Source organism: Solea solea, chromosome 18 (assembly GCF_958295425.1).
Source record: "Solea solea chromosome 18, fSolSol10.1, whole genome shotgun sequence".
Lineage (NCBI taxonomy): Eukaryota > Metazoa > Chordata > Actinopteri > Pleuronectiformes > Soleidae > Solea > Solea solea.
Genome location: NC_081151.1, coordinates 12,303,188 through 12,330,020, shown reverse-complemented (window position 1 = coordinate 12,330,020; position 26,833 = coordinate 12,303,188). Strand labels below are relative to the sequence as shown.

Sequence of the window (26,833 nt, the reverse complement as noted above, 5' to 3'; positions counted from 1 at the left end):
TCAGTGAGAATCTACAATGCAAATAGTCATGAAAATAAAGAAAAAAAACATTAAATGAGAAGGTGTGTCGACACTTTTGACTGGTAATGTATACACTCACTTTACATATTTTTATTTTCATTCTATTCCATGTCAGGCAGTGTCTACAACAAATCAGGACAGGGGACTGGGAATTGATACAATCACATGTGAACTGAATGTAGTACTTGCAAATGCAAATATCTGTACCAAATGTGTAGTTCTTTCATCATAACTTACTGAATTGGGGCAGAAAAAATGCTGATGTGAAGCAATAGTGCATCTTCCGTGTAACAGTTCTCTCCCTTCCTCTCACAGACTTTGTCATTTCCTGCTCTCTAGTCATTTTTTCCCAGCAAGTCGTGGGTATTACTGCTGTTGTATTACTGTCACTAAGTTCACTGCTGAAGTTATTTTATACACATTCTCCTCCACCACATGAGAAAAGTTGAACAGAATGGTTGATCCTGGTTTGTACTTTTACATTGGATAAAGGCAGAGGTTATGGTATGTGGCCTTTATACTTGTAATGGTGTGACTGTGTTGACCTAAAGTTACTGTTTGGGATGGGGTCTTTCTATAAAATTTGTGATTGCTTTGATAATTATTAAAAAAAAAAAGTACTTTTGGAGCATTTGAATGGGTTTGTCTCGTGAAGATGGTAAACAACCCAATATGAATGCAGTTTTATTTTAAAGGAAAATAATGTATAAATTAAACATTAAATACACAATAGGTAATCAAAAAAACAAAATGAAGAAACTCCGGATGAAACTCCGGATGAAAAATAAACTTAGCAGCATTTATCTCATGTCTAAGAATGTGAAAAATGTCAAAAGTAATAAATTGCCATAGTCCTGGCAGCTTCTCCCACTCTGTCTCTTTGTTTCTTTGTCTCTCACACTGGATTCACACAAACATGTCATGTTAACACTTGGCAGTGGGCGGGTCTGACTTGGTGCTTGAGGTTGTAATGTTAACTACACAGCAGGAGTTGCTAATGATGCTACAGTGATGATGATGTGATGTCCGTTGTATCTCCCCACTGTTGGCTGAACTTTAATGGACAGAAACATTGGTACCAGGGAGTGTTTTGGGCTAAATGGTAAACATGATTTGATTGGCTAGCGCTTGAAGTGCAGTAGGAGTACCTTATTACAGCACCTGCAATGAGAAAAGTCCGTCTGCAAGATGCAAGACAGAGGGGAATCTCAGAGGCAGGACTTGTGTTCATGAGGCCTCTACGTATTTACACACAGCTGGTACAGTTAAACTGTCAATTGCTCATTTCATCATCTATGGAGAAAACACAATTGAAGTTAAAACTAGAAATAAAACTTTTTTCTGTGTCATTTGAGGCGAGAAATGTGTCATTTAGAATTTTAAAATGGTTTATGTATCAATATCTGACATATTTATAGTTTACACCTGTAGGGCAAACTATAAATATGTAAAATAATGTGGACGTTCTGCGCTCACAGTGCCCAGAACAGAGCAGCGTTACCTTGGTACCTCTTGTGTGGTTTTGTGTAATTTCATGGGTCCATCATCTGAGATCCACCTCCCTTGTGTGGCTTTGTGTGATTTGATGGGTCCATTCTACCCATGAGATGCAACTCCTTCATGCATACGGATACACTAGCCTGCAATGGGGATTTTCCTCTTAGCTGCAACTGGTGTCAGATTCACTACCAGACCTACCCCCCTGCTATGTAAAAGATTTGAACACTGACTGCCACTTTGTTAGGTACATACACCAGTTCAACTGCTTATTAATGCAAATCTTTAATGAACTAATCACATGGCAGTAAGTAAATGAATTTAGGCATGTAGACATGGTCAAGAAAGTGATTAAAGTGACTTTGAACATGCCATGCCCTGGTTGGTGGTCGGAGTACTTCAGAAAATGATAATTCACACGCAACCATCCCTATAGTTTACAGAGAATGGTCCAAAAAACAAAACAAAACATATCTAGTGAGCAGCAGTTTTCTGAGAGAAAATGTCTTGTTGATGTCAAAGTAGAGTGACCAGACTGGTTTGAAATGATGGAAAGGCCCCATTATCTTGCAACAGTCAGTCAAATAACCACTCATTATAGCCAAGGTGTGCAAGGTGTTGAATCGTAAAGCAAGGTGTACTGCATAGTTAATAAAGACATTTGAGAGCATCATCATAACATTTTATGGACCAAACTAATGCTTAACAGAATATAATATTATATATATTAATTGATTATGAAAATTATTACAACTTGGACATTTTGACAAGTTAGGTTCACTAAAAATAAAATATATGATAGTTCTATTTTCTGTTCTGTACTGTTACCTTCATGTTCATGTTTTAATAAATGAGTCTTTGTTTCAGGATATGGTAACTAGAATCATGCAATTGCATTACATTTTACATGTGTGTTCACTACATGCACATTTTTGCACTGTCCCTTTTTTCTGTCATGGATAAGAAACCTGTTCAAGGCCTGATGTGGCCCAGTGGGGAAAAACACATGTCTAAACAGAGAAGTTAATGATAGCCTTGGCTGGCTGTAAACAAGAGCAATGTGCTGCTGAGGTATCAGGAATTCAACCAGCCACGGACAGAGGATCCAGAATTAGCCCCAGCAAATAGATTAAAAAAAAAATAACACAGCCTGCTAATGAACTATGTTGATGTAACTTTTTATACATTAATGGTTTACAATATTTCACTTGCCACTAAACATGAGGAATCATTTCAGATTGTTACTTCAAAAAAAGTATGGGGAACTGCTCCATTAGTTGTAAAAATAATTCCTCACAGTGATGGTAACAGTGTTCCGTGGAATATGTGTATGTGTGAGTGTGTGTGTGTGTGTGTGTGTGGTGGGGGGGGGAGGGGTAGGGGGTTCTAAGTTATTGCTGGGAATTTAGACCTTTTAAAGGGGGATGTACAGGAAACCAGGAGAGAGTGGGAGAGATTTTCAGACAGCGAGACAGCCGAAGGAGAGTTATGAAAACCTTAACAGCAAAACACAGCTAGACCGTAAAGTGAGAAAATAAACAAGCAACAAGCTGCCAGGCACTGGCTCAGAAGAGGTAATTCCCCTCATGAGCACAGCTGGATTTATGAGAGGGTGAGCAATACTCCCCCTCTTTACTCCCAGACCCTGACACAAGCAGGGGAATTTAGCTTCTCCGTGCTAGGCTGCTTCAAAAATAACACTGGTTAACTAAAATCGTACTACCATAACAGCGACGACGACAACAACGAGGAAGTACTCTGTAGATCACCAGCAAGGCCTAGCAATCTCCTAAAGTCAAAATATATACTTAGTCAGTTTTTACAGTGTTGACATAAATACTGAGTAGTTAGATCAGCCAGTACTTGGTGCAGTGACAGCATTTCAGGTCAGACAGTAAGGATAACAGTCGGTCGGTAAGCTTCCGGTAGGCTGTCAGCCAAAAATGCAGAGATGTTTTTCAGTCAGTATGTGCAGAAGTTACCAAGAGTACTTATAAAGGCTAAGCGATTGTTTCTCTGATTATCTGTTTCTCCATGAATCGAGTACATGTTTGATCTGTAAAATGTCAGAAAATCTAATCAATTAATCGATTAATAATCAAATTATCGCTGCAGCCCTATTAGTGACAACTGACCGGAGGTAAAGACCTGGCTTATATTTTAGTGGAAGTTGTAGGTGACATTCTGTGCATATGGTCCATTAGGTCAAGCTATGGGTGTAGCATACACCATTAAATGTGACGACTGTTCTTGTCTCAGTATACAATCAGTAGTGTAGAAACTGATGAAGTGTGCCATTTCGGGTTTATGTTAGCATGCTGAGTGTCAATCTGAGGCTTTGTGTCATCCATTAACGTTAAACTTAAATTAATTTAGCTAATCAAGCACAAAATTGGTCTCCACGTCAAGTTTTTGTTGCTGTTGTATTATTATTTATTTAAACTGGGAGTGAGAACTGGGGAGGTCCTTGGCCAGCTTGGGTGCGACTCTGGTCTAACTAAATGTAAACAGGCAGTAGTAATTTGATTCCTAACCACATTATCTGGGTGTGTTAGTCTGACTTTGAGAAATTAGATTTAGTACTATTTAGTTATGTTGGACTAACATGTTAAATCCAATCCAACCCAAGCCAACTTTACATGGGTAAAAGTAACAGCCATACAATAAACCACAAAAGCCAATGAAAAGAGATGCGTTTTAAGAAGAGATTTTAAAACACAACCTGTCTAATGTACGCAGATCATTCAACCGTTAAGCGGCCACAACAGCAAACACACGGTCACCTCTGAGCTTGCATTTCATTTTTAGCACACTAGGAGCAGCTGATCAGGTGACCTGAGTGAGTGAAGGTGTGTGAAGGTGTAGCAGCTCAGAGAGGTAGGGCAGGGCAAGGCCATTAAGGGATTTAAAAACAAATAAAAGTAAAATCCTAACATGTATGGGCAGCCAGTGGAGTGACGCTAAAATGGGGAAAATGTGCTCATATTCACGAATGCCAGCTTTGCACCATCTGAAGATGAGCAACCCAATAATCCCCACATAAAGTGCATTACAGTGATCCAGCCAAAGGGTGACAAAGGAGTGGATTACTGTTTTCAAAGTGCTGCCGTGAGAGAATTGGCTTTATTTTGTCCAGCTGCCTCAACTGGAAAAAGCTTGATTCCACGATAGTCCCAATCTGACTGTTGAATTTCTGTTGAATCAATTTTTAATCCTACGTTATTGATGGTTGGCTTGATACACTAAGACATACGGGGGAGTCCCAGTGGAGCCACCAAAAACCATGACTGCTTTTAACTCACAATTTAAAAGGTTAAGAACCATACAGGCCTTTATGTCATCAAGACACCTAAGAAATTATTGGATGAAATAGGCTTTTTTTTTTTTCTTTTAAGGGACACATAAATCTGAAACTCATCTGCATGAGTGTGGAAATGACATGCCTCCTAATTATAGAGCCAAGTGGGAGCAGATAGAGAGAAGTGTAGAGGGCCTAAAACTGAGTCCTGAGGGACGCCACACGAGAAAGGAGCAGAGGAGGATACAGTGTCCCCAAGGTTGACACAGAACGTTTGATCTGCCAAGTAGGACCTGAACCACTCCAGTATTGTAGGAGTACAGGACTGCCCACCCACTGCTCTAAGCGAGAGATTGAGTTCTCATGGTCCACTGTGTTAAAAGCAGCAATTACATCTAAAAGCACAAGAATAATACAGTCACCAGAGTCAGCAGCTAAAAGGATATCATTAAAAGCAGATTATGTGCTGTGCAGATTGAAAACCTTGAGAATATTGTGCATATATTTAAAAGTTTTTCTTTTCTAATGTCATGTAAATGTAATGAGTGAAAAAATATGGATAAAGTGTGCATTCATATTAAGTAAATGTACATTATTATATGTGCAATGTTGATATTCCATATATTTTGTAATTGCCGAAATTTCCAAATAAAACAATAATAACTGAGAAAAAAAATTAACATTTCAGTTTTATTGTAGCACCTTAAAAGATTACAACCCAACCCATGGGAATTATTGCAAATTGCTGAGTCAAACATTTCACTGCAAACTAAACTTAACTTTGCAGTCTCCCAACACAAACTGCAGGGCTGTTTTCAATACATAAGCTCATTAATTATAAATGAATTAGCTAATACCAATGTAACAGGAGGGATTTCTTGTTGAAAAAGTTGACTTACAGCCCATCAAGATAAGATAAGATAAGATAATCTTTTATTAGTCCTGCAACCGGGAAATTTGCATTGTTACAGCAGCAAAGACAATCAGGGTAAAGGTAATACATAAAAAATAAACATTAATAAATAAAGAATGTGGTTAGCTAGCCTGTGCACAAATAAAACTCCTGGTCAGTAAACACATATTCTAAATTCAATGATATACTGTGAGCAAATTTTGAAAAAATAAATAAATACATATTTGTGAAAACTAATGTTTGTGATTGTGTGAGCCTTGCCCAGTGCAACATATGCACTGCTTTACTGTCATAGAAGCATAATGTAGAATGATTGAAAATAAAATGTAGGTCAGGCTGAAATGAGCATACATATAATTCAGTAACAGCCTTGTTGTTATGATTGCAGAGATTTTATGACTTGGCCACAGAGAGTGAGTTGCACTTTGATCAGTATAAAAGTGCCTTTTGGAAACGGTTGTGGAACTTCAAATTAAAGTTGTTTTCATGTATGCGTCAGCTGAACATTCCAGCAGTAGCAACATGAGGGCACATTTCAAGTTATCTTATATTGTAATGTTAAGTGAAATAAGGCCTAATGTTAAAACTGGGTGACTTTATTGATCCAAGATTAAGATTTCATTGGCCCAAACCTGATTATAACTTAACTTCATTTTCCACAATAACAACTTTTGTCTGACACTTAATAATTATGCCTTTGTAAAACTCAACGGCAATCACTTAATAACTCATGATCCCAAAACACCAAGCTCAGACTGTCAGAGTGAAACACAAGAAGGCTGGAGAATGAAACATGAACACAGCTCATCTGGAACGTATCATCTCCTTGAAGCTACTTTTTTCTCAAGCAGCAACTTGTATCAGTATATAAACATTAAAACCACACCTTGTTGGAAACTTAACACTGCTGATGCAATCAGAGCCTGAAAACCAGTTCTCAAAGTTGCAAAGTCTGGATACAACTGACTCTGCATTTTCTGCTAAAAAGTTATAACACAATGCAGCGCTGGAAACACAATGTTAATGTTTTAAAGTTATGACTACACAAATGGAGGACAAACTAATGCCACAAATGTCCCTTCAAGGTAGAATTTCCTCTAACATTTCCATCTGACTGCTGGGTAATATTGATGGTTTTTATGAACAGCCCTGCAGCACAATTCATCTGTTTTAAAAAAACGTCCATGTGAATCATTGTTTCACAATTGAAGTAACAGAAAATAACTGAGTTCATGACTCGATGAAATGCAAATGCTAATTATTAGACCTTTGTTATTGCAGCTGTCTAACACCACATCCCTAAAGCTGTTAACACATTTGCTTGCTTTGTCAAAGGGTGTGTGGCACTGCTTCATTCAGCTCCTCCCTCACTTGAGATGTGTAAAGATATGATCATTAATTTGAGGCATCTGTCTGACAGTTAGGATCACTCAGTGGCACTAATCTGACATGATCTGGCTTCAACAAGCAGAAAGGAATAAAAGTGTTTTCATATAGTAATAAGTATTGTACATAATAACAGCAATTAGCCTTTTAAATTCCTCCAGGGAATAAACAGCACCCAATACCTGTTTTCAGATTTAAAAAAACAAACAAAAAAATTGTTGCTGCACTTCAGTTTTATAATGAAACAAAAACATTTAGAGTTCACATAAGAAATCATAGCCTAGCATTTTTGCTATAATGCTGCATTCGAGATCTGTAGTCACTGTCACGGTTTGCCCTGTGCTGACTTGCAAATTATCTATTAAGCTTCCATGTGCACCTGCTGCGCTTAATTTATGGAGTAATTCAGGCTTTTGTGTGTGGCTGTATGAGACAGTGGTGTGTAGTCAGTACTAACTGCACCGGGCGTGCCTCAACAACCAGCTCACTCTCACCACGTTTTAGCTTTTTAAAAAGAGGCTCACATTAGAGGTACACTCACATCATGATTGACAATTTTTCTTTGATGTTAGACAGCCTTTTCTGGCTGGAGACTGCAGATTATGTCGCTGAGTAAAGTGCTCAGTCCCCACACCAAAGTCCATAGAGAAAACCAGATCTGTCATTCTGCTGTTTCAAATCCTTCATTTAGATTGACCTTAGTGACACAAACTTGGGGAAAACAAGTCCCTACCTACAAACTAAAAACATTGGTTATCTCTATGGACTTTGGTGCAGAGAGCGAACAGTTAAGAAGCTTCAGTGTCCAGGCAGAGAAGGCTGTCTGATGTAGAGATAAAATGGCGAATACAATATTAAGTTATTATAGGCTTAAGAAGGTATGGATGTCATGAGGTGATCTCGATAAAATCTTATTAAATTTAGCCTTAAGCAATAAATCAAGTGGCTAAAATCAGTTTTCCTTGTCTTATATTCAGTAAGCATGATCGTCTGTGTCTCACACCGTTTCCTTGGTGATGCGTCTTGTTAGTTTATATAGTTTCTCATGCTGCCTTCTCATGTGGACTCATATGAGAAACTGTCAAGAGAACTTCTGTGGACATTGGCCTTCTCAAATACAAACTATCCAGATGTGTGTGAAAGCAGCTTAAAATCATTAGATAAGGCAAGATACTCACCGGTAGCTCTGAGGGTTCGGGGAGAAACTCGCCATCTTCACCAAAAATGAAATCTGGAGGTAATTCTGGGAACTGTGCATTGAATATGATATCCCCTGTGAAAGAGAAAAAAAAAAAGAAAAGACAATGAGCTGGTTAATGACTGACATGTCCATCATCACTTCCTAAGTCTGACTTAGATTTCATTGGTACACTGGTACAGTGAAACAAGAGAAACTGTGGTGGCAACAGTTTGATAATAAAAGGCTTGTTATGGTAGTTTTCTTTCTTCTTCTTCTTTTTTTAAGTGACTGCAGTCTGAGACTGAACAAAATAAACTAAAACATATTTGAACTTCAAAGCCATTCAGATCCTGACAAACAGGTCTGTTGTGTATAAACAAATGCATTTGAATCTAGTATACTTGGTTTTGCGTTGTATTCTGTCAAAGTAATACTGAATAAAAAAGGTTATACCAACCAATTAAAATAGCTGCAGTCAGGTAAAATAAAACAAAAACAATAGCTGGAAATGGCCCTCACTGAGGCAAAGACAAAGAGTCATAACACAATTAAATAACACACATTGCTTAGACTGGTTCACAATGTTCTCTTATCATGTTACACAATTCTATTTATGTCTGCTAGACTGTTCTGTTCTGCTTTTTTTTTTTCCCCTCATTGTTCTAGCGACAGCAAGAAGAGACAAACATACACATGTGGAAGTGTTTTCCCAGTGGAGAAGAGTCAAACGAGGAGAGGATGAGCTGTAAATCTGTTAGAAACTACTGGAACTTTGTCAGATATGTACTGGCACGGATCCAGACAGAAAAAAAAAAAAAAACAAGGCTCCTCAGTGCAACAGGTTAGAACATAAGACACCACTTTCTTTGTGCAGTCTGAGTGGCTCCATAGTCGACTGCATAACATGGCTTGACAAAGTTTGTCTTCTACTCCAGTCAGAGATGTTATTGAAGACATGGGGTCATAATATACAGTATAAAACAACAAAGGCTGCAATTTTTTGCTTAGTAGTACCAGCTTCAGTGGTGAGGTGGAGGGAGCTTGGGCAGCATTAAGTGCCAATGGTCTTACAACCCAAGGCCCTCTTTTAAAGCTAGAATAGGCAGGCTTTTTTTTTGGCATTATTGATCAGTAATTCCATAATAACTAAGGCGGTCACGGTGAAGGAACTTTCACCAGAGTCTTATTTGTTTCTTACTTCATTGCTGCTAAGCTCACTGCTAGCCTACGACAACCACCATATGTGAATTTCTGTTGAAAGACAAAGTAGCAACAGGTCGTGACATCACTCAAAATCATCAGAATATCCGTGTTTAAGCCTAGATTCACAATGTGCACAATGGCGCTATGTTGACGTTTAGCAAACGGAAGCTCAGGCTGGCTCCTTTTGGACGATACTAGCTATCAATCACACTGGTGTTCAAATATCTCACATACAACATTGTGCACCATAATCTTTTAAAGAAGAAACCACAGATTGAAACTATTAACTCGTCAGGAAAATGTTAACTGATATTATGAAGCAAAAGAAAATTAGAAGCTTATTTTCGCATAGACCACCATTTAAATACATAGTAACCAGCAGTGTTGCTCCCTAGTGGCTAGTCCATTTCTTACCATTTCCTGGTTGGCATCAGGAGGGAACTGGAATACGAGATCTTTTTTTTTTTTTTTTTTAAATACAGTCTATGAAAGGGAATTAGTCAAAGCATTTGTCTAATCAGTAGGGCTAAACAATTTAGGTCAAATATGGAATGGAATTGTTTACAATTTGATTCACAATTTGATTCACAAACATATTTGATTTGGCATAAAATGTTTTCACTCATTTGTCAGGGCTTGGGACCAGCACTACGAGTATACTAAATTAACCCAATGGGGAGCAATGGGGACAGCCCTTGGCCAGTTGAGATTGAACCCAGCAACCCTCCAGTTACAGGCCAAGTTTCCTTTCCACTATAGGCCATAAGGTGCCCAACAAAATATTCCCTATGTTATAGGTTTGGTGGAGCATGACCACACCATCAAAATGGTAACTACTACACTCTAATACAAGGATGGGAAATTGTGATCAGTATTTTACAAACACTAAAGTTGATGATGTCCTCAAAACCCTGATATTCAGTTCACAGTCAGAGAGAAGCCCAAAAAAACACACGTTTAAGTACAGCAGCTACAACAGCTGTCTACTTTATATCACCTCCAAGGTAAAGATAGTCTCAATGACTTGGCTCAATCACACCAAACAAAATCCAGTATTTATTTCAATTGTTCCTGGTAAATCCAACCACCCATTAGAGTTCATGGGCTTTACAAGAACAACACTGGTGTTGAGGTAAAATAAGGACTGAAATGTCATCCTGTAATCACCCCGATGTTGACAACCACTCTTACATGTCACTACATGACTGTGTTGCATTGCTTATTATTTACACCTGACATATACGCATTCCTCAAGTCTGGCCACAACATCCTGAGACGGGTCACAGTCATTTCTGCACAAATAGCGTTTTAGACAATTATGCAAACTAAGTTAAACAGCTTCCTCTTAGAAACCACAGGTTTTTTCCCCCAGTGCACAAGCGTCTTACGCCAAATACAACTGCTTGACACAAATGATAAAGAATGAGACAATATGAGAATTTCATGTGAGGATTATCCACAGCATAATATAATAGTTATCATAAGTATTATTGCGACAATTGTAAAAAAATAGGCTTTAAATATGTTTTTAACTCTAAAACCTCAACTAGCACTGAATATGCAACACATTGAAATCCCTTTATCTTACATTTTGGTTTTTTTATTAGCAGAATCCACTTCTGAAACTTTTTATACTTAATTTTTATACTGTAACTGACACTCATTTACATTTTTAAAGTTACACTCTGAAGCTTTCAGTAAGATCATAACAGTCCCTCTCTCTTTTTTTTCTCAATTTAAATCATGTTTGAAGTCACAAATGTGCCACAAACAACCAGAAGTGCAACACACAATAGAAGAAAGCCGCATAGACGGCACTGACAATTAGTATGTAGTAATTATTTTATTATTTTTTTTTAACTATTGTTTTAGTCCAATGAAAACCAGAGGTTTAGTCCAGAGTCTGACTGATCCAGTCAGTGCATGTGTACATTTAGCCAGAATGAAATAGGCTGAGGTGTTTTACACATATTCTACAGTTTCATTCCTGGGCTTTGACTCACAAATAATAGAGGAACCCAGACTGAGGGCTGAGCAATTAAGGAATAAATTTAACTGCGATTTTTTTTTTTTTTATTTATTTTGCTAGATAAGTCAAGGTTCAGTTCAATACTCACTGTATAGTAGATTAAAAATGTTAATGGCTCGATATCAATTTTTTCCGATACCGATACAGTAATTTCACACCTTTTAAAGCAGTTAAGGACACATTTGTAACATGCATTTTAAATTTCTGCTGCTGCTGATTTATTTTCATATCTGCAAAACGTGACTCATGCAATAAATGGGATGTTTGGATATCAGATTTTGCATTTTTCTCTTTCCAAAAATCCACTGATTTTGACAAGTATCGGACGGATCAGCTCATCCCTATTATTAAGCATTACGTGACAACATCGAAACATTCACCACTCTGTATCCCATTGCAAGGATGATAACTCAAAGATATTTTATGTTTCAGTTGTTTATGTGTAACGTTTACAGGAATTAAACTGCAGCCTTTAAGCTTCACTAATGCAGTTGTTTCAAATTATGATTTCCATTTAAAAAAGGATTAATTGTTCAGCCCTGTAGCTGGACACATTTCTTCCCACTGCAGACACAGATTGTAAGCAGGTATTGGCAGGTTTTTTGACCAATGGAAAAGAGGCTTAAAACTGTATGTTGGCAAGATAGAAAGCATATTTCATAGAAAGCACAGAAAGCACATTTCAAGTCATTCATGTGAGAACATGAATATTTTACCCGATTCACAATCATCCTGATAAAAGAAATTCAATTTATTATGATGTGCAATAAAGTTGTATATTGTCTCACGAGACCGTTTGAACACACATTGACTTACATTTAGTGTTTACATCTGCACATTACTCAGAGAGTGTTCAAAGAACTTGTGAACTAGTTAGTCATCCTCCACAAAAACCTGAATCACTTATCGAGCTGACAGATTTAGCATTCGCTGCCAACGTCCTGAAGTGGGTTAAAAAATGGGGAAGACACTGTCTGAAACTGCACACAAATAATCTACAAGTGCAACTGACTACATAGCTTTACCATGAAAAACGGTCAGGTACATCAGGTACGTGAGCTTGACATGGTTTTGTAGGCCCTAAAATGAGTAATTTCCAAAGAATGACAAAAAAAACTTTGTTTCCAAAGCCTTGCACTTACATGACAAATGAATTCCTTTGTGAAAGAGATGTGTGTGTGTGTACAGATTGGTCTCGTGAGTCACCACAATTACAGTAAAAGTAAGTAAAAATCAATCCAAGTCATGATTATAGTCACTTAACTTTGGGCACCTTTGAAGGCACGTTCATGAGGAAAAGTCTATGATGTGGGAACTTGATTCAGAAGTGAGCAAGTGTTACGGTAAAAGTTCAGCGGTACAAACAACAACATCATGTTACTGGTATAATTTCAGTGATTATCGCAGCGCCACCACCATCATCAGAAAATATTCTTGTTGTTTTAGTTTTGTCAGTGGGTTTGGTCTTACTGTTTGCCAAGTTGATGGTGCCAATAGGTTTGTTGCAATGAATTTATGACTAGGTGATACAAAATGTTTAAGGGTGTTGATATACACAATCAGTCTTCATCTTGGGTACGTGCACAGCTCTACTACATACAGTTCTAGCACTACTCGACTGGTCTCTACTTGGTTTACTTGTTTTTACCTTAGTGATAGTAACAGGTACTTTTTTTGGTAAAAAAAAAAACAAAAAAAAAAAACAGAGCCTACAGAGAAAATTTGCATTTTTAGCTTGTGGGAAAATGTGTCGCTGGTCTACTACTGCCTCATTTGGTACGTTTGTGTCACTGGGTTAATCTGAACAGAGGATTTCAAAGTCACAAAACAACACATTTGAAACTACTGATGATGCAGGGGATCAAGAACTCCATTGTTCTGCAGTGCAAATTCTGGATTTGCTCTATGGATTTTAGTGAACGGTTTACAATGCAAAAATTCAAGTTTCCTATAAAAGCTGTCCAACAGGAAGATAGTGTAGTGAGCCTTTCGTTAAGTGGCTAAAATCAGTTTTTCCCAGTGTCCCCCTGGTAACCATGTTTTCACTGACAGTGTGCCTGCCTGTCTCCTGCTGTCTTTCAGCACAGTGTGTGCCTCATACAACCCAATTCCAAAACCTGAACAAGCTCTTTAATAAACATTACTAAATATGATCATCAAATTAGTTCTGCACCAGCCTGAAAGATTTATTAATATTCATATCTGTATCACATCTTCAATCTAGTGTCAAGAAGTATATGTTTATTTCCACCAGAACGAATGCATCTTCTAAAATATATATATATATATATATATATATATATATATATATATATATACATATATATATATATATATATATATATATATATATATATATATATATATATATAAATAAAAAAACAGAGCTGACAAGGACAATATAAATACCATGAAAACATTGTGTGCCACTTAAAAAAATGTAATATCCACTTACCACATTGAACCATCAGAACATTTAAAGTAAGTACTTCATATGACCCCACTTCAAAAAAACACTGAATCACTTAAAACTGACCTACAGTGAGACAGAAGTGGCTCTCTCAAAACTAAACTGGCTAAACTTTGTTCATTTGAAATAACATTAATTCAGGATTGAAATGATTTCATTCTTGGCAGCTCATAGCCAAGAGGATAGGAAATGGACTTCCCAGGATGGATGCGCCCCTAAGCAAGGCACCCAAATCCCCCATCACTCCCCGGGCGCAGATAAGTGCTGCCCAGTGCTCCTTCAGTTTCAGTAGAATTCTCCTGAAACTTTTCATGAAAGGGTCTTTGGGTTTTCAGTCATACTCCAACCCGTTTGCAGTTGTTTCTTTTTACTAGCTCAATGTTGCTGTAGCTTCTGTCTGTCTTGACATAAAACAAATCACTTCCTGCGTGCAGTGTATGAATATTGCTGGGTGACATGACTTTATTTAACCAGTATTAAAAACAGCGAGTGAGAGAGTGCTCACTTACATTTTAGAGTTTCTCCAGCATACGGGATATGAAGTTTGAAGCGATCACAACAGGGACCAGTGGTCAGAGATGTACATCTGAATATGAGGTAAATTAGGAAACGACAAAGAAAGATCAGCAGTCAACCTTGAATATTCAGAGCAAAAGGTAGAAATGGTATCCACAGGGTTTATGTTTATTTAAACTACACAATTTTACTGAACACAATATAAAGTTGGAACTATCTCACAGCACCAATACACTGCTTTCATTTAATTCCAAATACTGTTTAAATGGAGTTATGACAAACAATGAAAGACATTTATGGCACAGGTGCAATCCAGGAAAAAACAAGTCCAATAAGCCTTTGCTTTGTGTGGTGACAGCAAATGGGCAATAGCAATGCATGGATTAAGTGTCTTAAAATAATTCATATTATGCTCACTTAAATTGTATGCACCTGGTGACAGTGTTATCAGTGTTTTTTTTTTTTTTTATAATGAACTAATACCCAGCCAGCATGTCCATGTGGCCCCATAAGGTTTATATACATTTTTTTTTTCTTCTCATGAGTATATCTTCAATATAAAATGTAATATTTTGATTGCACTGTGTTTAGCTATTAACAAAAACAAAAAAAAAAACAGGGGAACTACCCCTCACCCAGTTTTGAGGTCTGTTACACGGAGACAGTTGGTGGAGTCCAGTCCCACTCGGCCGTTCCGCACTACACTGCAGAGCAGGGGCCGCAGTTCAGGTGAGATGCGGAGCAGTGCAACCTCAGGGGATATGTTATTCATTTTATCCACTCCGAGGAATCTGTGGAGATACAGAAACACAGAAATGCTTTAACATAACTTATCACAATCATTCTTCTCAAAGCATTGATGAAACAGTCCTTAGTTTCTGTACCATTAAAATTAGATCTGCACTAGGGCTGGGTGATGATTAAAAACATTATCATGACAAGAAAAGAGTGAAAGCTTAGAACCAGTCAACTGTGCTTTTTGTTAAACACACTGCTGTTTCTCAATGTAGAAACCTTATATTGATATCCATTGTATGTTTACATCATGTAAAATAGGAATGGCATGATTACACTTTTTGGTCCCTGATACCGATATCTCAAACTCGAGTATATGCCAATATTAATATCAATCCGAAAGTCATTTTAGACATTTCAAACCATAAAGCTGTTTAAAACACATTTGTGCCATTTCAAGCTATTACAAAGACATAATTATCCAACTGTGAAACACATATTATTCTCCCATAAAGCAGAATTAAATAGCCCACAACATAACTCAGCTAAAATGCTGTTGCTGATTTTGATTTACATTTTACAGTCTGTGTATAGAGAAGCATGCGACATAAAGGATTTTTGCATTGTATCAGATTTAAAAATTTTATCAGTGCTTTATATGATCCAGTGATTTTGACCAGTATCAGACCGATACTAATCCTAAGTAACATATCGGCTCATCCCTAGTGTAAAGATACTGATTCGCTTTTGTAAGGAAAATATGATAAAAAAAACATAATAATACAAAGACGTTTTTGTTTTGTTTATGCTTTAAATTTGTCAACTCACACCGGTGTTCCTGGAAGGTGGATTAAACCACATCTCTGTAAACGACCGAGAAGTGTCAAGAGACATTTATGCTGAGAATAAAATACCCATTTTCTTTACGAGATAATCAAGCCTAATTTACCCAATTAACTTAGCCAATTAAGTGACTTAATTTGAACTGATAAAGTCGGCACAGTGACTGGAAAAGGCATAATGTTACACCACTACAGACTGATATCTAATCCCTCAGTTATATCAATACGCTTAAGCATCGTATCGTTAGCCACTATTAGCCTGCCACAGGATGCGTCACACCGCCACAATTCAAACACTTATCTCTCTTGAAAAATAACATGAAATATGACCTGAAAGTACCTGAAAGAGCAGGAAATAAAATAATTTCAGCGTTAACTTCAATGTTTACTTCATGCTCTCACAATTTCCGGTTTCTGATGTTTGGGTCCTTTCCATGGACCCTTACTTAGCTGTCTGTGATTCAGCCTGTTGACAAAAGGAGTCATTTCATTTCCATAGACACATTTCTAAGTTATTTATCGTCACTCATAAAGTTATTGTCATTTAATATAATTATAGATCAATACTGTTTCAATACTAAGTGCGTTCGTAATGATTTAGTGACAACAATGAGTCTGGCAATGGCTACCAAATTATCCAGCTGATATTCCGTGAACTTCGAACTTCACTTCTGTTGTCAGTTGTCAGCAGTCTTCTTCTAAAGACCAAGTTATAATTCCAGGTAACTATTATATCTCATTTCTCAAATACACACTTAACACGCTTTATTTGACATAAGCCTTCACACATATTCCCTTTGAGTTGAAGGCATTTTGTTTCTTATTTTCAGAGTTAAAAAATATTTTTGTCTGGCTAAACACGAGCAGCAGTTTTAAATGTATTATTTGCGACATTGCGACTTTCACCTGATAAAAAATGGATTTGTTACATACACAATAAGAATTTTCCTGAAAAGCATATTGTATGATTCATTTATATTAGCATATTTACATCAAATAAGGCCAGTGATTATTATAAACGTAGGTTAGGACCATCAATGGTTGTATCTCACAGGTAAGCACATCAACAAATGCATTGTTTATAATGCTTTGTTTTCAGCCTTTGGTAAATCTACTGTACTCTGAGACAGAGCTGTTATTAATCTGTCATGTGAGATGGCTGCAGAAAACTGCTGTTTTGATTCTCAGCTAGTCATTGATAATTGATTTATCAATAATAAATTACTCAGTGGAGCTAGCCATCTATCCATCTTCAGTTTGCGTACATCAAATTGTGCGAGAGACCTGGTGAAGGGACATACGTAAGTCTGGAAGAGTTGGATGCATTGCATTAGGATCACAGCTGTTATATGAAGTACGATTTTTACATTAGCTGAGGAGATGGTCTGTAATATGTCAGCCACGTTTGTGTAATCCTGACTACTGCAGCTTTAAGTACTTAAGTATGTGTAGACACACATTGTATCAGTACCAGCAGTCAGACCAGTGGTGTTTTAATTGAGAGCAGCTGGTCTGATTCACACTTGGATATTCCACTTTTCTGTGGGTGAATCAGAATCAGAATAACTCAATGCAGTCATGGGCATGAGGGTTTGACTTGTCTGTTTGAAATTCAGTTACAATATATTTTTAGGTTAGGAAATGTTACTGATGGTGAAGGTTTGTGTGTGTGTGTGTGTGTTAGTGTACCTCATTAGGGCATTTTCTTGCATAAACACTGACCTTATGGAGACCAAAACCTGGTCCTAATTTCTGAGGAACTGGTTAAGTTTAGGGCTAAGATTTGAATTGTGGTTAGGTTAGGGGTTAAGGTTAGGAATAAGGCTATCCAACTGACTGGAAATCAATGCAGTGTCCTAAGTGTAAACGTGTGTGTGTTTAAGTGTGTTTGTGTGTTTTGGAGGAAGGGGTTAAATGTAGAGCTGAAACAATTAATCGATTAATCGATTATTATTCGTTACCAAATTAATTGACAACTATTTTGATAATCGATCAATCGGTTTGAAGCTTTTTATCATGATTAAAACAAGATTTCCGATTGTTTAAGCTTCTTAAATGTGAACCTTTTTTTCTGGATAACAAAGAAATCATTAAAAGTTAATCGTTTTGGTTTGTGGACAAAACAAGACATTTGAGAACATCGTCATTTCCAGGTTTGACGAACACCGATTAATATTTTTCAGCACAGCAGACGTTGGTTGGTGTTGTTGATCAATAATTCAATAATAACCTTTCAGCATAATGCAAATTAACTGATCTGAGAGTGAACAACACCTCTGCACCTCCTCTTGCCTTACAGAGCAGATAGAGACAGACAACACTCCGACTCTCTACAAAGATAGCAAACAAAAATAAGTAGTCTAAAAGAGTGTCAGACAGTAAGTGCAATTAAAATGTTTTGGATTGGTGGAGAGTTTCAGAGATGCAGAGAGAACTGCAATTTCAAAATGTTAGTATTTTAATAACCTACTAATCCACAATTTTTTTATAGATCCAGGCAGCTTTAAATCATCATCTTGTTTATTCATTAGCAAGATAAAGTATAGTGTTTTACTGAGGCTGAAGGAAACCTTTTGTTAAGCTGTGGTTAATGTGTAATGATTAAACACATTTTACATTACACTTGTTTAGGTCGGTCAGCTGTTACGTAATAGTTCCGTTTCAAAGGGGAAACTTAGGAAGGTTTTCTGCTGTTGCAAATGGATGCACAATGTGGGACTGGTAATATTCTGCTTCTGTTGAAGAGTGGAGGGTTTTGAGGCTAGTTTTTCATGCCTGCAGAGAGAAAACAATATACTTTGCGATAGAAGAGAGAATTGAGCCATCCTACATTCCACACATCCTACAGCCAGCAGCCAGGCTTTTCAAGTCTTCCTCTGCCTAGGAAAAGATTTAAAGAGATTAACACACTAGCATTAGCTCCGATACAAGCTGAGGATTGAATTAATTAAAGACTTTGCCGGGCTGCAGTGCGTTCATGTGGTGTCGCATTGAAATGCCTCCTATCCTCTTCCACCCCCAGTAAGACTGGAACCTTTCCAACTTAGCCAGCGATGAATGCTCTATTTTTACCTTCTTCCTTGCCTTGTTTCACTTGAGCTCATGCTAATGTGGGAGATAAATAAAATCAATGATTTTTGATTGGAAGCTGTAGGGAAACTAGTTTTCATATTTTCCCTTTTCCCATGTGATTTAGATTTTGTCCTGGTTTGTTTGTGAGTTGGTTTCACGGAGAGTTGGATAAATGTTGATAAATTCAAGACAATAAAAGACTTGAATGCTCAGTTGTTACTGTCAAAATAACAAATGTGTTTGTTTTTTTATGCAGATCATGACCACAGAAGCTTTTGATGTGATGGTGGTTGGCTCCTGTATGACCGACTTAGTGAGGTGAGTACATTTCACCCTTATTTAACCCTGTCTATTCAATCATTATGGGAGAGCTTTATCTGTACTCTCTGTCTGATCATGAATCAAACTTAGATTTTTAGAGGAGGCGTAGTATAAAACCTCCAGCTAGATCTGGTTCAGGAAACCCCTCTGCTTCCTCAAGTGAGCCCAACAGGAAGCAATGGGCATTTGTTCGTTGCCATATGAGGACATGTGTTTCAGAAATGTAGAGCAGTGTTAACCTCTGCTATTAGGGATGCTGGACGAAATGTCTGAGACTGATTTGACTAATATGGTTAATGGATTTTGAAATGTGCATTAATCTGCGTTTATAATCATCTCCATATTTAATTTAAATGTTCATGTTTTGCCTCTGCCTTTACCATTTTAAATGGATGGCTGAGGTTGTATGACGTAGTAGTCCCATCTTCTAGTTGACTGTGCTCCATGCCCTCCTCTGTGCTGAGAAGCAGCAGGAGTGAGGCAGGCACAAGCAGATTTTAGCCAATAAACAAAATGCTCCTCTTGTTAAATAAATGCCATTGTAAGGGTTTGCCATCTTAAAAATATGTTTGCCAATTTGTCTCACAGTTAGACTGCTTTTTGTAAAGAAAACATGTTCGGATTTACCTCAGGTGACAAACTTACTACAGTAGACCAGCAACCTGTGTCCCAGCAAGCAAAAACATGCTGGTTTTCTCTATGGACTTTGGTGTGGGGGATAGTGAGAGGCCAACAAATGTTTCCAGCCAAATGGCAAGATAAGCAGCAAGACATATTCTTATAGGTAGAAAAAAAACTTCCTGTGTGAGGTTAGACGGTAAAACAAGCGTAGGAGAGGGGTAAGTCATACTGATCAATTGTCTTTGTTTAAAACATTGTTTCCCTTTATTATTTTTAACTGTAACAGCCTTTACTTTCCGTCAGGGCTGTTATTCTGACATACACACTTGTGGAAAATATGGCTTAAGGGCTGAAGTGTGTTTTCCATCAAGGTTTGAAATGGACTGTGTTGCTCTGTCTATTCAAGAATAGAGGAAGTGGTCTAATCTTAGATAATGCTCCTGTATTTTCAGCACTCCAGTGCTAAAAGCCCAAACTGTTACAGGGAGAACATCTTTGGTCTAATACTGTTTGGCCCAACAGCTTTTAGACCATTAGACAATAATGGTGGGCCGATTGTCAGCTTTCTAATCCTTTGAATTAAGAAACACTTTATTGCCACTTTTGCAGGAGCTGCCTTTCTAAAATGTTCAAATTTAAGGTCATAAATGAAATCGATGGTCTTGTCATTGAAATGACCACTGGTGTGAATTAGCCACAGTAACTTGGCTTTCAAAGATCCCACTGAAATGTGGAGACAATCTGTTGTAATAACTCTTATGTCAGTGTCAGTGTTGCATCATGTGTGTACGTGGTAAGATTTGTTGAGCCAAGTAGAATGCATTCCCACAAATCATTAGTCATCAGGGTTAACAATGGGTTAACTGAAAACAATACGTCAATGTAATTTACCCTAGCCTTAGTGTGGAATGACACAATCACTAAGTAAATACTAAATCCTGTGTAAAAAGTCTTCAACGGGTCAGTGTGAAGAGACTTGATTGTTGGGCTTGTGTTTACAGTTTTTTCTCAAGGATTTTGTGCATATTATTGTTGAAGAATAGGAAAAAGAAATAACCTGGGTGTCAGCAAAGTGAGATCTGAATTAACTTACACAATGTGTTTGTGGGTGGATGGGTGTGGGGGGGGGGGGGGATCATTCATCTGGAGTAAAGCTGCAATGACTAATCAATGATTCACTGATTACTAAATTAATCACATGCTATCTTGAGTGTGATAATTAAAACAAGTTCTCTGTTTTTTTTTCACCTGCTTAAATGTGAATATGTTCTGGTTTATTTGCTCCATATAACAAAGAAATCATTCAAGTTTAATAACTTTTTTTCAGGGACAAAACTAGTCAGTTTACAAACACTGATCAACATTTTTCAAAAATTGTATGGACTAAACACCTAATCGGTTAATGAAGAAAATAAACAGCAGATTAATCGATTATGAAAATAATCGAAAATCCTTTTCCACTGGTCAAAAAACCCACTAACACATTTGTCTGTCTGTAATGGGAGTAAATAGAGTTGCTATTTGCTGTAATCCCTATTTAGGCCCACTTTTTGATGAGTTACATTTAAATGTGAAAGTTATACTTTTTCATTTAAAGCAATATCAGGCAAACACTGTTCCAAGCAGTGTATTTTAATTGAATTAGTACTTAAATTGAATGCACCTGCTGTAGCACATCCTACTCATGATACATGGTTACTGCAAATACTGAGCATTTAATAATCTTATTTATGTGGGTTTACCTGTGTTTAAAAAAAAACAACAACTTTCAGTATAAGTTTTCTCTCAAACTGTTTCACCAGTTCTCACTTATCAGAAACACATGCCTACTCCTACTGTTGCTTTCCTTTTAAATTGGTTTTAGCACTCATTAGCCATTCAGCCAATTACTTTTTGCTTTGAAGGACAGAAGAAGTCAATTACGAATAACAAGCTAACGGGAATTTGGAGTGTGTGTTTGTGTGTGTGACCTTGTCAGGACCAGTGCTCCTCATGGAGACAAAAACCTGGTCCAAATGATGCAGAAACTCATTACTGAGGAAGTTCAGGACTAAACCACTAAATTGTGTTTAGGTTAAGGTTAGGGTTAGGCCTGAACTGGTTATGGTGAAGGTTAGTGATAAGGCTTTGTTTAGGCTGTCTAAATGAATGGAAGTCCCTGCAGTGTCCTGTGCAAACCCATGTGTGTGTTTGTGCACATGCCTGCAGCAGATTGTGAGGACATTTGCAGTGGTCCTCACTACCTATAATACCTTTGTGAGGGTTAAGACTTGGTTTTAGGGTCTCTCTCTCTCACTCACACACACACACACACACACTCAGGTGTATCAAAGATCTCAGCCAGTCAGGCTGTATAGAGCTGATTTACAGCGTGTTGTAAACGGTTGTTTAATAATCTACTCTCCTGCACACACAGGAGAAGCAGAATTGTTTTCCGGCTTTAGATCTCATTCTTAAAGCCTACCAGTGCCCCCTACTGCTACAGTTTTCTGAGTGTAGACACTTCACACGGGCTCATGGAGCACAGAGTTTCCAAATTTATTGAGCAGATGAAAAACAAAATCAGCACAGGATTATTTTACGTAAAAGTTCAGTAAGTATTTTTTTTTTTTTTTTTTTTTTAATGTTTTTATGAGTTGCAATTAGGGTTAGAATGGTGTCATCATTACCTCACAATTCATTGTGTCAGCAGCAATCACTTAATTGGAAACTAGTCTGCATCAGCTTTAATGATGAACGCTTTTCCTTTTCAGTCCACTCTCATCTGCAGTTTTCATTATAATATCTGCCTCAGTTGTTTTTTGAATATTATTGCTATAGTGTCATGCTTATCAGTATTATTGTCTTTTTTGTTTTGTGTGCTGTACTTGTGTTATCGTTGTTGGTTGTATGTTTATTATGACAAATAGAAAATGAGATTATCAGCTAATTCAAATTATTTAAATTTTAAAATAATGAAAATATATTTATGTATCTTTTAACTTTTGTTATCTTTTATATATATATATATATATATATATATATATTTATATGTCCAGCTTTTCACATATTTACAACCAGTATTTGCTGCTTGCCATGCTCTTCTGTGAGAGTAAAATGACATTTCCTTAACCAAAAACTTTGGTGAATTGACAAAATAATGAGTTCATTAACCGATCCTGAAAATCAAGGTTTGTTACACACATAATTTTATCTGCTGCTCAATGTGTAAATTAGACATTAGTAATTTAGTAAATTAAAGAAATAATAATTCCCTCCTTCTCAAATTACAGGTATTAAGAAAATAAAAGCCACATGTAAAGCATCACATTGTTGAATTTCACCATTTTTGTTTTGCAGTAGAATTTTTGTGTACCATGAGAGAACTGTTGTATCTAAATATAGAACAAATATCATCAAAATGTATGAAAATCATATGAAAAACACAGACGGTACAATGCAAAATCACCTGAAATGATGGCAAAACCATCTAAAGTTCATACATGACCATCTGAAGGAATAAATCCATAAAAATAAGAGAGATACACTGTATGTCAAATTCATAAGAAGAAAATAATGAAATGTATATTTAAAAAAAAAAAATGTTTAAACTGCAAATTATACAACTGCACAGTGCAGTAATCACATCTAAATTCAGGCTAATAGTTGCTGTTGCAGACAAAAGAGACTCGGCTCTCTGTCTGCAGGTGATGATCGGGATAAAATATGCTGGGTCTTCCTCAGGACCTGCTCAGAGTAGAGTTGCAAGGGCAAAAGCTGTCTGACTTCAATCATTTTGTTGGCCTCTTTAACAAACTTAAAGAAGCTCTTTATGTTTACATGCCACGCCACCATACAGACGGACCGAACAGACTTAGTGAAACTACTGAGGGGTACACGAGTGAGCTCAGCTCACTGTCTAAGCTTCTCAACAGTGCTCTGCCCACACTGTACCTCTGAGTAGCAAATAAGGTCAGGAGTGTCCATGTGCATTTTGTCTTTGCTTGACCTGCTCTTTGTTAAAACTTCAGTTGGGACGGCTAGAGAAAACCAAAATGACAAAACGCAAAATGAAACCAAACTGACAGGACTCAAATGTTTCATCATTCATTCTTCATTCTTCATAGTACGTTCACTTTGGATGCAGAGTTTGGAAGTGGAAAGACGAGCTCCTGCTTAAACTTTTCACGGACAAACTTGTTTTTGTCCACGTCTACTTCCCCAGCTGAGGAATGGCTTTAATGGAGGCGGGAGGTGAGGGAAATGAGAGCCAGCCTGAAAGCAAACATTTCACGTCACTGAACACCTGCTTTGGCCTTTTGGTTCCGTGGGAGAAAATGCACTGAGTTACACTTTAGCACATAACTGCCCTGTTTGTTTGGTGCACTCACCACAGACAACAATAGCCAAGTGTCTCTCTGGGAATGAAGAAACGTGGGTGGGTTTATTTAAGAATTTGGAAATCTGTTTATCTTACCTGCCAGTCATCCGGCCTCAGGTGGCTCTTAGCCAAGTTTAGAGTCATTAAGTTAAAAGTGGATGTTGATGACAGTGTTTCTATGACAGACAAAGGTTGTGCTGATCAATCGATGTCTTATGAATGTGTTAAATACTGAGCTATAGGCCTGTTGGTGTTTTTTTATCTTAATACTTTCAATATTTATGTTAAATCAAGCTTCCTCTCAGTCACTGAAACACTTCATTTAATATATGTGTTAATTAGCTCAATATTCTGAATATTCTCAAAGCTATAAGTCAGTACAAAGTTAGAAAACGTTGAATTATTGGTTTATAAAAGTGGACTTTTCAAATACATGTAAACGTGTTAGTCCTGAAATCCAATTTTTTTAAAGTAGGACCAACATACCCATAAAAAAAAGGACAAAATCCAGACTGGTGCATTTCGAACTGATGTTCAGACTGACATTATGGTGCTTGACATGCTTACAACTAGCAACAAGCCAAAGTTGCTTTGTCTCTGACGTAATAAATCAAGAAGGAAGCGCCTTATATGGTCAACACTTAATTCAATCATATGAAACTTTCATGTCACTATTAACCTGACCATAATACTGTAATTGCATGTGTAGTATAATTGTAGAAATTAGCTTTTAAAATGACTATAAAACAGACTGAAATCACTTTACATGACACTCCAAAGAAAGTTAATGGTAAAAATGGTAAGATACAGGCTCCCTTATGAGGCACTTATCAATTGGACTGTATGTGACACTTTTTGTGCTCACCACTGTAAAATATTGCTGATATTTCACATTCATGATTTTCCCGGCAAAGGAATTTCCACTTTATAACTCATTGTGAGTGAATTTTATCACATAACATCAAACATGTGTCAAAACCCCAGCTGGTGAAACATAGTGCCCTAAAATTTGATTAATTTTGTAGTGAAAGCACAACTTTTCCCACCAACAGTCACACAGGGGAGACACAGGTGGGAATAATTTAGTTATACAGCTGTGTGTGTATGAGTGTGTGCATGCATGCATGCGTGTCTGCGACCTTTGTTCCATTTCCTTCTCACCACATTTTATCCTGACTGACCCTACATCCTGTTTTAGCTTTGGGCATGTTTGTGTTTTCACACGCCGGTGCAAAAACAGCAGCATTTTATCAACCTCCAGTGTTTTGCCACCAGCGTCTCAGTTACTGGAAATCCTGGGAGTGAGTGAACTTACTGTAACAGCACACCTGACACACACACATAGATTGTCACACACAGATACAGGCATAAAGAAGCATCAACAGGGTGAAAAAAAAGCAACAAGTTTATGACAACATTTTGCCATCCGCAAAAACCCCGATGGCCCTGGGTAGTGCTGGTGCGGGGCCAAACCACAGTGTCTCGATGTACGGTATGGAGCTGTCTGCATTCACCCCCCAACCCCCGCTCCCCCTGTTACTCACCACACAGCCTGGCTATGTGATTGGAGGAATCAGGGAGCAGACAGCTCCTCCTGAGGGTACCCACCTGTGGGATATCAACCTTGAGGGGAGGGGCAGGACTTTACCTAACCCTGATGAGTCAGACGTTACTGTTGTTCTCTTGTGGCCAGTGTCAAGTTGAGACATCTGTGGGTTTTGCTGGTTGCATCACTGTGCACATTTGGAGACACTTTATGGGTTTATCTGACTAAATGTTTGTTTAAAATATCAAATAACTACTTCTTAAAGAGTTTTTAAGTGATGACAAGATACCACAGTTTCATATCTGATGTTACAGCCTCCCTTTACATGTCTTAAACTACTAAGCACTTAACAACCCATCTGTGCTGATGTGTTTGCCATTTCAGAAATTAATAGTTTAAATGCTATTGCTGCACTTTATTAACATTTACAATATACAATTGCTGTATATCTGCTGCTGGTCTCTTTCTTGTGTCTCTCTTCTCCCTCTTGTCCTTTCTCTCCCCCCCCTTTCTGTCCCCCACCTCTCTTCTGTCCCCCATTTTTCCTTTCACCCCAATCGGTCGAGGCAGATGGCTGCACATGTTTGAGTTTGTTCTGTCAGAGATTTCTTCCTGTTAAAAGGGAGGTTTTTTTTCTCTCCACTGATGCCTGTTGTTTGCTCATTGTATGAATTGTTGGGTTTCTCTGCTCTCGATGACCTTGTCTATGTACAGTGCCTTGAGATAGTGTATGTTGTGATTCGGCGCTATACAAATAAAATTGAATTGAATTTTTACGGTGAGTACTTAGTAAAGCATCTGTGTGATATGTAGGCCTTTTGGA

General features: G+C 37.5%; 2 protein-coding genes across 4 annotated transcripts in view; one reads left to right on the top strand and one right to left on the bottom strand.

The window, feature by feature from the left end:
- The window catches only part of babam2 (BRISC and BRCA1 A complex member 2), an 89,456-nt gene extending 72,914 nt beyond the window's left edge, over positions 1-16,542 (bottom strand). The window contains exons 1-4 of the mRNA XM_058615140.1: positions 16,431-16,542; positions 15,149-15,304; positions 14,507-14,583; positions 8,294-8,388 (exon numbers count right to left, since the gene is read on the bottom strand). Of these exons, the coding sequence (XP_058471123.1) occupies positions 8,294-8,388; positions 14,507-14,583; positions 15,149-15,285 (309 nt within the window). The 5' untranslated portion in view covers positions 15,286-15,304; positions 16,431-16,542. The remainder of the gene's footprint in view (positions 1-8,293; positions 8,389-14,506; positions 14,584-15,148; positions 15,305-16,430) is intronic.
- Positions 16,543-16,731: 189 nt separating this feature from the next.
- Positions 16,732-26,833, top strand: part of rbks (ribokinase) — a 42,680-nt gene continuing 32,578 nt past the window's right edge. Inside the window, exons 1-2 of one of the 3 annotated variants that reach the window (XM_058614508.1) lie at positions 16,741-16,812; positions 19,419-19,480. In XM_058614508.1, coding sequence (XP_058470491.1) covers positions 19,422-19,480 — 59 coding nt within the window. In that variant the 5' untranslated portion in view covers positions 16,741-16,812; positions 19,419-19,421. Of the gene's footprint in view, positions 16,813-19,412; positions 19,481-26,833 lie in introns of those variants that run through there. The other 2 variants (XM_058614509.1, XM_058614507.1) reach the window with 2 other exon arrangements.